The sequence below is a fragment of the Pocillopora damicornis genome, chromosome 4, assembly GCF_964200805.1.
Source record: "Pocillopora damicornis chromosome 4, jaPocDami1.2, whole genome shotgun sequence".
In the NCBI taxonomy this organism is placed as follows: Eukaryota; Metazoa; Cnidaria; class Anthozoa; order Scleractinia; family Pocilloporidae; genus Pocillopora; species Pocillopora damicornis.
This window is the reverse complement of record NC_142673.1, coordinates 6,800,180-6,811,031: the sequence shown is the minus strand read 5'-3', so window position 1 is coordinate 6,811,031 and position 10,852 is coordinate 6,800,180. Positions and strand designations below refer to the sequence as shown.

At 38.7% G+C, this 10,852-nt stretch overlaps 1 protein-coding gene across 2 annotated transcripts; it reads right to left on the bottom strand.

The window, feature by feature from the left end:
* Positions 1 to 7: 7 nt before the first annotated feature.
* On the bottom strand, positions 8 to 10,849 carry LOC113673830 (uncharacterized). 2 transcript variants are annotated; one of them, XM_027190280.2, is made up of 12 exons: positions 10,601 to 10,849; positions 8,138 to 8,583; positions 7,272 to 7,581; positions 6,041 to 6,172; positions 5,685 to 5,756; positions 5,192 to 5,321; positions 4,468 to 4,642; positions 3,618 to 3,722; positions 3,145 to 3,343; positions 2,104 to 2,438; positions 1,804 to 2,010; positions 8 to 1,304 (listed from the first exon to the last, which is right to left on the bottom strand). In XM_027190280.2, the coding sequence occupies exons 1-12, from the start codon at positions 10,788 to 10,790 to the stop codon at positions 855 to 857; spliced, it is 2,751 nt and encodes a 916-aa protein (XP_027046081.2). In that variant the 5' UTR covers positions 10,791 to 10,849; the 3' UTR covers positions 8 to 854. The 2 variants fall into 2 exon arrangements, with proteins under 2 accessions (XP_027046081.2, XP_089060588.1); XM_089204462.1 differs by having other exon boundaries at positions 10,694 to 10,813.
* Between the last annotated feature and the right edge of the window lie 3 nt (positions 10,850 to 10,852).

Genomic DNA, 10,852 nt, shown 5'->3' with positions numbered 1-10,852 from the left:
ACTTGACTACTCATTTGAAAAAATTTTAATTAACATCCTCGATTTTAAAAGCTTTTCTTTTCTTTTCTTTTCTTTTTTTTTTTTTTTTTTTTTTTTGGGGGGGGGGGGGGGAGGCATTAATCAGTATCGAGAGCACATACCTCTAACCAACCGAGTTTGAGTTCCTTACTGTGAGCTACCCACCAGGAAAAATGAGGTTTCGCAACTTGCAGTACGGACCGAGGAAACGAGGTTAGTAAGAAAGTTATTACAAATGAGTTCCAATCTGGCGACCAAGACAAACTTGAATTCAGTGGGACGCAAAGTGATAATACGGCCCGCAAAATTGACTAATCATAGCGCACGAACTAAAGACATACAATAAAGAACAATATTCGACTGGTCATCTATAGTCAATAATTAATACATGGTGCAGTTGTCTACTTTTAACTTCAGTTTGGTTACAGACGAACAAATTTTGACTAACCCCATTCCTGATTTGGCTTCTATCTGCATTACTTCCCCTAGTACATCATTCACCAGTTCTTTTTACAACAACAGAGTGGCCCACTATTTACAATTCTACTAATTATCAAGTCAACTGCCATATGTTTGTACAAATGAAAAAAAAAATTGTGGTCAGTTTGCCCACATACACCATTCATAAAACTAAAATGAATCAGGAGCCCATTATCCTTTTCATAGATTCGTATACATGAATCTCTCCAATCGACTAATTTGATGCTGATGGAAGCGGAATCACATGTAGATCAACCGAGTAACTTAAAATTCATTGGTGTCTTTAATACAAGCCGTAACATCTCAATTCTCTGCCTGCCCTTACTACAGCTGCGCATTTCAACGTAGTGCCCAAACTATTGCAAGCCCTGCTGTCCGTTAGGAGTCTGGATCAGCGACACAGGTACAGCCTGACCCACTGCGGACTGGGGCGAGACGGGAAGCGTGACCACCTGCGGCTGTACAGCACTGAGAATGTGAAACCCGTCTGTGGCAAACAAACTCTCAGTGTTCAGCGGCGTTGCTTGCGACGCAGTCAGGTTGCCTTGCAACGCAGCCGTTGTCAAGGTATTGGACGTTGCCATGGTGATAGTTACATTAGGCGGTGTCTCTTGGGATTCAGCTTGCTGCACAAGCTGTTGCTGGGGTTGGGTTGTCTGTTGAGCAACCTGTGGTGCTTGTTGCTGTTGTTGTGGTGGCGGTTGTGTTTGCGGAGCCTGCTGCTGCTGTTGCACCTGTTGTTGTTGCTGTTGCTGTTGCTGAGAGGCCGGTTGTTGCAGAGATTGTGGTTGCAATTGATGGACAACCTACAATAGAACCAGTCAGGTGTTAAAACTAAAAGTCGCCTAGCAAGCTTACGTTCAGCTCACTGATCTCTACTGGTTGATTTGATGGGTAGCAAACTGAACTTTTATCTGAATTTGAACCCTTTGCAAGGTCACTGTGCTGTGTTCTTGGACAAAGCACCGAAATCTCACAATGCCTCTCTCCACCCTTAAGTTTGAATGGGTACAGCAAACTGTCATGGACATTTCAAGGAATTCTGAGGGGGGAGGGGGAAAGGTACCTTTTTAGCGAAGTCCATCGCACGAGTCAAAAAAATTTGTGAAATGAATAAAGTCAGCGCAAAACAAACATAAAAAATTAAAAGAAGTGACAACCAATGAAGAACCGATAAATTATTATCTTGATCTTACACCAAATTCTCGACACTAATTTGCAAGGAAATGTGTGGACGCTAGAAGGGAGAATTAACAATCAGATCAAGGGAGTAAAAAGGTTCAGCTGGAATAGAAAAGTACTCACGTGTGCTTGGAGTTGCTGTGACGCTTGCTGCTGCAGTTGCTGGGTTTGCTGGAGTTGTTGCTGAAGCTGCTGTTGTTGCTGCTGTAACTGGAGCTGTTGCAGTTGCAGTTGTTGAATCTGCTGTTGGTATTGCAACTGTTGCTGTTGCAGCTGTTGTTGAACTTGTACCTGAACCTGGGGCACTTGTATTGGTTGAGCGGTTTGAATCTAAAATCACAGAGTTCGTTAAAAATAAACGATTTGAAAATGGGGAAGGGAAAAACAGGGACACGATCTTTCAAGTGCTGACTGCAAACTAACCTGTACAGGTGCACCCTGCACTTGGATGGTTCCATTGGTGAATGTGACTGTAGGAAGTAACTGTGTCTGCGCCAGTTGGGAGCTGTTCACAGTGGTCAGTGCCGGAATTCCAGACGACACAGCAGGCTGCATCATGACAGCCGACAGGCCGGCTGAACTGACTGCAGCTTGTAGGATGTTGACTTGAGGCAGTGATTGCTGAATCTGTTGCAATGCCACTTGCTGAACAGTGTCGACCTGAGCCTGCTGCGGAGCTTTCAGCTTGGTTTTCTTGGGTTTAGGGTTTTCCTGCCACCATTTAATGAGACCATGAGAAGGAGGTTCTCTGTCACCACCTGGGAAGAAGAGAAACAAAGAAACCCATGCGATATAAACAACCTACTGTCAAAACCAATCTTCTAATTCTGCTTTAAGCTCCAGTGCAAATGGTGAGTTCCTTAATTTATCTTACGAGTCACTTGTTTCCGCGAGTCTAAGCGGTCTCTCCCAATATTCTTGACTTTCGTGAGAAGTAACATGGATTTTGGCCAAATTCTCCCAAAAAGCACCATTTTAGAAAAAGATGTCTTGTCACGAGCGTGGAACAAAGAAAAAGTCTGAATTCCCATCAGGAATCGTACCTTAGACCTCCGGATTTCGCGCTCCGATGCTCTACCACTCAGTCAAAGAGGTTCTATGGTGAGCAAGGTCTTAACATCTTTTTTATTCTGTTTACAAAACATGACGCTATCGAGATTGCTGATCCTAACAGCATGCAGGAGGCGTGGCGTACATGAACTTCGTAATGGATACCAAGCTTAAAATTTATTATCTTTCTTATTCCATTTACAGCACCATTTGAGTATGAGTAATTACACGATTTCGATAGCTATTTAGCTTAAATAACCACGAGTAAATTTCAGACTAACAAAATTGCACGAATTAAAAGGGTATTTCGTCTCAAAAATTCACAACTACTTATTTAAGCCAAACTACACGAGAAATCATGTTGTTACAGTATCTATCAATAAAAAAGAAGAAAAGCAGAAAATCAAAACAAACCTGTTTCTTTCATTTGTTCATTAACTCTGCCGATTGTGCTGTGACTACATCCCGTCACCCAGGATATGAACTTGTAACAATTAGAGCGCGCACCTCCAGATGGCGTGAGCATCTCTGCAAGAACTCTCCGTGCTTCTGTCTGCCCTGAGATGGCTCGGTCACGCCACTGCTTTAGCAGATTCGTGTGTGTCATTGCAATCTATGAATTTGAAAGTTAAGAATTCACAATCATTACTATCTACTTACACATTCATTTGTTTATAACCTGTTTGTATGTATGTATGTAACAACTCTTTCACAGGATTCATACTCTTTCAAAAGCAATGAAAATTCCATAAATTTACGTCATATTATGCAAGACGTTTCCAATGTTTTCCAAAACCAACGATCAAGACAGAGTAATGTGAAAATAATTTATATATCTAGGATATGGTGCACAGCAGTAAACAGTACATTAAAGAATGCGCACTGACCATAACACAGTTATCCACACAACACCGTTCTTTCGGTAAATCTTCCATGGCCTTCAGTTTACCAAGGGCAGCCTTTCCTTTCTGTCTCACAATACGAAGAGGTTTCTAAGGGTTAGAATAACAAGATCTATAAACCTTTTAATTAGTGCCTCCTCTCCCCTATTCACTCCTTTCAAGCGACCTTCCAATAAGCCAAATTCAAAATTGCCCCCCCCTCCCCCTAAAGAAGCTCTTCCCCTTCATCTGTTTTCAAAGACAAGAACAAAAATGACAAGTATCATGGACAAGTATCAAAATCACTTTTTGCCTTGCACATTTATACCATATTCACATCTGTTTTGAGCATTCCAGTCCTTTTCCCAAAAAAGATAATTTTATCAAATTAAATATGGACAGGCAATTGACGGCTTCTTATCTTCAAAGCCATACATACAGTTGGAAATCTGAATCTCAATGTCTACATTTAACCCTTCAACTCCAATGAGTGACTGCAACAGAATTTCTCCTAACAATATCAATACAATACCAAAGAGACAACTAATGAGAATTAAAAAAATACCATTCAGCACATTATTAGTCAATCCAGTACCAAATTCTCTGAACTAACATTGTGAGAATTGGACTGAAAACCATAAGGAGAATTACTAATGAGATCTTTGGAGTGACAGGGTTATTTGAGGCTGTGTATCATGTGACATACATGTAACAGATATGATAAGGTCCCTATTCTGAGCAGCTTGCAGCTGAAGTGGGCTGGACTGGTTGAAGATTGCAGATAACTAAATCAATAAAGTAAATATATAAAGAGTGTCCCATCACATGCATGACTGTGATTGTACATGGAACTTACTGATGGATCAGTTTTGAGCTTTTTGTGCAGGAAGTTATTGGAATACAGCAACACCCGCTGAGTAGCTCTTTCACATAATTTCAAAGTGTCGCGTAAGTGTTTCCTCTTTTCCAGCACATACTCCTCAAATTCAGTACACTTCCTCTGACCATTACCAAGGCCAATGTTTTTAGATCTGAAAAGTTTCAACAGTCACAAAAGTTTCCAACAAGTTCTTCACAAAATATATCAATGTTACAACCAATGCTCTTGGTTACTGCTACTGACACCAGTAGAGACAGCCACTTTGCAAGTATTTACTAGGATCAACAAGAGTTATTTGATTACCTAAATCGTTACCTAACACTGATAATGATGCTCTTATAGAGAATTTCCCTAACAATATGCCCTATGCACTTTACAACACAGTGTGGGGGACTTTGACCAGACTGCATTGCACAGTTTAAAATTTTTGAAAGGAAATTTTGAGAGTTCCCCTACAACCTGACTACAATACTGGGAGCTACAATCCCTTACATGTACATGTATCTTTGCGAGAAATGTGTGAGTTCTTTCACTTCCCCTGCTAACCAGTACAGAGAAGGTGCAGGATACAGAGCCTACTATTGATTTTCCTCATCCAAGAAGGCTAGAAAGTCTAACCATTTGCAGATGTCATAGCTGAGCTCACACATTCTTCTATACAATGTACAGTAGTTGAGTCAATAAGTCAAGCAGATGATACCTCTTCATGGATTTTGCTTGGTTTCTGACTTCTTCAACATCATAGCATTTCTTGTTACTGAGTTCTTTTGCTTTTTTAAGCATTTGAAGCATGTCGTTGGCTCGTTCCCTTGACTCTTGCATGTTGCTTCCTACATAAAAAGTAGCAAGAAACAAGTTAGGGCTCTACACCAGAATGCAAAAGATTTACAAATAACATGTTTGCCTTTCATTACAGGTAACTTAAAGTGTAAAATTTATCCCAGCATGACACATAACTTTGCCTATGATTTTAAATCCAAAAATTAAAGGAAAGTAAAAGAACACTCTTTAACTGTTATTAGCTGTATTATAAAAGAAATTTTCAACTGTGTTTAACGCAATCTAAGATTGAAGGGGTGTACTTCAGTGGCTCACTGAGATGGATGTGGGGAATATACACTGCTGGTGGAGGTGACAGGATTTGGTTGTGTAACAGAACAAATCTGACCTGTCTTGATATCAGACAGACTTACCATCTCCTATGATATAGGACTGTAAACAGCCACATGCTCTGAATTTAAAATGTGGACAACAAAGCCTTTCAGCTGAAACAAGATTCAAAAAAGCAGTCAAAATGAATGCAAGCTGATATGTGATATAAAGCTTCATCAAAGTAAATTTTTATTTTCATTGATTTCTAAACTCTTTAGAAGGCACCACAAGCATGCATACTGTATGTTCCTTAATTTATAATCATTGATGGTCAGCATTAACAGTCCTTGCCAGGTATCTAAATGATCTTTTAAAACTTACGGTTTAGCATCAATTTTAAAGCTCGTGATAAAAAGCATACTTTACTAATAAAAGTAAACTTATCATTTGATATTACCATCAGGGTCTCCGAGTCCTTCTACTAGAGACATTGCAAACTGGTTTGCCTCCTCCAGATACTTTTTCTTTTCTTCTGGATCTGGTTCACAGCGTTCTCGTCTTGGCTTTTTAGGACGATCAAAGGACAAACCTAAATTTGGTACAAGTCAAAACATTTCTCATCAAAAAACTTAATCAGAGATAGATGTACTCTTTTCAGTGTGATATTACAGAAAGATGTCACTGCCTGCCCTTACATTAGTTATCTACTTCAAGTTCTCAAAGTTTCACATGAAGTAGCATGTTCCACAATTGTCTTGGTAAGAGTTCAAACAAGTTTCTTCTAGCTTCACATTAAATTTGCAAAGAGTAACAAAATCATTAAGTGTGTAAATGTCTAAAATCCTTTGTAGTAAACAAATTATCCAGGGTCGTCAAGGTTAGTGGTTGTATAAATGCTACAGAGAAAGTAGGTAGCAACCTTTGCTCCTTGCTGATGCCTGACACAAGTCCACAGTTGCATTTCAATGAAAAAACCCTGAGTATGAGCACTCTGCACTGACAGCACATTACACACTCTTTATACCCTGTAACTCCCAAGATCTGATTGTAAATTCTTCCCTCTTGCTCCTAAACATTTCCTTATACGTTAATTGCAAGAATTTGGTGTTATATCAAGATACATGTACATGTCACAACCCTGATGCCATAACTTTGATCACCAGCGATATTTTCATAACCTGTTTGCTAGATAATGTAACTAGATAGGGAGCACAGTTACAAGTAAAATCACTTATGGGAGTTAAAAGGTGACATGTAAGCTCACAAACAATATAGCATTGCACCAATGACAAGCATATTTTAAACCAAATCAAAGGGTCCAAAGTAACAACCAGTTGCTCCATATTGCAACCAAAGATCAACTGTTGGCAATAAGAAGTTTTAATGGTAACCACTTAAGGAGGCCAGGGACTTAAATGTTTTACTAATGTTCATCATGTACATTGTAAAGAATCGATCCTCTTGTTTTGTTATGTTTTTGATGCACTTAACAGGTGATGGTTTAGGAGCATGATTTTGTTTCAACAAAGAAACTTATTTAACCCTTCCTGTTAACACATTCCTCTCTGAAACCAAATGTTTTAGGCCACCAAATTTTTCCACTAATGATATTAAAATAAGAATGTTCAATCATTTCTCACTTGCCACCCAAAAAGATTTCTCTTGGACCCTATATTACTGACACCTACCACAAGCATTGCACAGAGTGAGAGTCTTCCCTGTTGCTGGATCAACCTTATGCCGAGGACTTGGCTGATGGGAAGAAAGCTTTGGTCTGTTGCCTCGTCTTGAAGGGTTGATAACATATGGAGAACCACACAAGTCACACTTGAATGGGATGGCTGGATCACGACGAGGAATACGAAGCAAAGGATTCATGCGTCTCCTTCTCTTCTTCTTTGCTTTAAGTTCATCTTCTGTTGGAGATTGAAATCTGACTGGTTTCCTCTTCCGCTCTCGTTCACTTGCTCTTCTTCTTTCTAGCTCCTCTGATGAACCCTTCAGATGTTGCAAAATATGCATATTTTAAATAATATTCATTTTCAAGATTATTTTTCACATTCTAGATATGTTTTCTGAATGAGGCAAAAGGAATGAACCAAACCTCTTTCTCTTGAGAGATTTAAAATGATGAAACTGCTTTTTTTTCAGGGTGGTAGTAAAACAATGATCAAGTTTCTTGTTGGGCAAAATCAAACATGTTCTCTTTGTTTATAACAAAATTACACAATCTAATTTCTAAATTAGCACAACAGTACTTCAGGCATAATCTGCACATGGACTTAAATGAAGCTACAGTTAGAATGATGGTTACATGTACTTCCTTGAAGACATCTTATACAGTAGTTCATATAAAATACTGAACAAAGGTATAAGATCGTTATATATGAAGAACTTCTTCTTAAGCACAGACAGCATACTGTATACAAATATAGCATGATGTACCTTACAGTAACATGGCTAACAAATGCACCCAGTGGGAGTATATCAAATTCAACTTAAACTACTCCTACTGTATATATTGATCAAATCCTAACTTAAACAGTTTTCATACCTCAACATCTCCCATATCAGAGAGTCTGTTATGGGTTAAATCTAAACTTGGTTCTGGAAGATCTTTGGATTGTGAGGTATCATGCTCCTCTTCTACTGCACTAGCTCTGCTGTTAGGATCCCGATGCCCAAAAATGACACTAAATACTGCATCATCAGCTGCTGAAGTCTCACCAAGAGCACTAGTGGATGGAGCATACAGGTTTGGGCTGGCACTTGAGTTACTAGCCACTATTCTCAGTCTTGAGGCATGGCCAACTGGTGTATCCTGTGAAGGCTGATGACAAGGAGCATCTAACAGGTTATTTGATGAAGAATTTCCTGCAAGAAGTGTTGATACTGCAAGACTTTCACAGGCAGTGCGTACTAATGTTTCTAGTGCACTTGTATTTGGAGCTCTTGATGACTGCAGAACAGACTCATTGTCATCTTCTGACACTGATGAGGCTTTAAATAAAATGAAAGGGAGACATATCAAATACAGTTTTACAAAATTGATGACAATATACATGTAGCATCACAAAATAACAGTTAATTAAACTTAAGCTACTGTATTTTGTAAGACAAAAAAGAAAAAGAACATTTTCAGAAATGAATTTGAAGAAATCAACATTCATGGTTCATGCACATGGAACCAAATGCTATTACAAACGTACCAGAGTATCAGACTTGAAATTTTTTTCAATTAGCTTTAAACTCTACAAGTATAAAACCCCTCGCTGGAACATCAGGGTCAGGAAAAGGCAAAGATTTTCTCCACATTGACAGAATCTCTTTCCCTTAAACACACAAGTGTTAGTCCAACCTAATTTCTCCTTAAAAATTAACACTCCTGTATCACGCATTAACCCTTTAACTCCCAGATCAAATTTGAAATTCTCCTCACTGTCAACCACAATTCTTATAATGTTAGTTCAGAGAATTTAGTTTTGGATCAATTAATTATCCCCAAAATGATATTTTTCTTTATTCTCATCACTTATCTGGTTGATACTGTATTGAAATTGTAAGGAGAAATTCTGTCTTTGTCACTCGTGGGAGTTAAAGGATTAAGGTCATGAGAGTAATGAAAACCGTCACCGACTAATGAAGCTATTGATTGCTAAACAAATTCTCCTTGCTTACACCTAAAGAAATGTATGAAGAACAGTATGGAGAATATCCATAATGATGTTAAGTTTTATGGGTTACATGTAAGTTAGAAGGTGGGTTCTTGAGACATCAGGAGGCTTCCATTCTGTTTCATCAGCCTCCTGATAAAATAATGCACCTCCTCTTTAGCTGGCAAATCTATGCAACCCAACAATTTGACTTTATTCCAGAAATAATTGAAAATAACTGTTACGAATCCAATCAGGCCTGCTAAAAATGAGGTGCCACAAATACTGCTTGAGCATTCAAACTGGTCTACCTCCAACAATAATAAAGCCCTCCATGTGACTCTTGACTTAAAGATTGACCATTCCTGAAAAGAACCTGCTAAGCTAAAGACCTCCATGCTAACACCTATTAATCCAGATTTTAGCTGCACACTTAATATCATTACTTGGTAAAAGGTTTATTCTTGCAGAGCAAGACAGTCATGGCTTTATTTTCACCATTTATTTACTTTTAAACAACAATTACTGCAGCAATACATCTTTCATAGCAAAAAAGACAAATAGCATCTCAAAAAGTGACAAATTAAATCACTCTTCACAGAGCATTGCCTTATGGAATGCATAAGGCCTCTGAGACATGCAGTAAGGGGGTATATTGAAGTATCAGCACACATTTAGACAGATAACCAAATAGACAGGCTCCCTGCTCTATCTAGATAAACAGGCCCTCCTGTTCATGCTTAATTTGAACACGACCTAACGTTCCGATTGACAATGTACATATGGAAGAAGATACATATAAATCCTGAAAATGTAAATTGCAAAATGTCTACTGCAGAAATTAATGTCAGGAAAAGTTTTCCTGTGAGGATTAAATTGTTACTCTTCAATCTCGGGTCGAACATAATCTAAGATATTTCAAATATCGATACATGTAAACGATTCGCATTCTGTGCAGCGGCACGGTATTATGACACTTATAATTCAAGTAGAACGATTTTAAGAAGAGACTCTGGCAACGATATCAAAGTGTTCCAACATTCCACGATGAACTGCGAAATTAAAGGAATACTAAACTCGCCGATCTGCGTTCCGCAAATGGAACGCAAGCTCATAAACACGGCACACATGATATACACAAACCATTTTTTTCACGTGATTACTCTGAAGCTGAATTTTTACTTCGCTTCGGATAATCGATCCATCGCAAAACTCCTCTAAGTTGCAAATTAACAAAAAGGGAATCATTTTTTTTTTTTTGCTAATTCCTACGAGAGATAAGGTTAAATACTCAATTCTCCCATTTCAGAGTTGATAGAAGCTCCACTGAAAGATAAAATTTGAGAGAATCTAGAAACTCATACCAGCTGACTGATTGTTGTCCTTCTCGTTTTCCGTTTCTCCCGGGAAACTGTAAGAGCTACCAGGATCTTGGCCTTCTTCAGCTAAATTATTGCCTTCAAAGTGTTCTTCAGTCACCGATTGAAAGTTTTCGATGCCGCAATTCAGCGTCTTTTCAGCGTCGATTACTTCGGCTGGCCCACCCGAAGCCATCTTCTTTCTCAAAACACATCACCTGCCCTAACTGCGAGTTGCATTCTGGGACTCAGTTCCGA

Excerpts from the sequence above, each read along its gene's own strand:
- LOC113673830 (XM_027190280.2), bottom strand. The coding sequence starts at position 10,790 with ATGGCTTCGGGTGGGCCAGCCGAAGTAATCGACGCTGAAAAGACGCTG. Across the intron at positions 5,757-6,040 it reads AGGACTCGGAGACCCTGATG|CTGAAAGGCTTTGTTGTCCA; the intron begins GTAATATCAAAT and ends ATCTTGTTTCAG. Across the intron at positions 2,011-2,103 it reads TGCAGGGTGCACCTGTACAG|ATTCAAACCGCTCAACCAAT; the intron begins GTTAGTTTGCAG and ends CTGTGATTTTAG.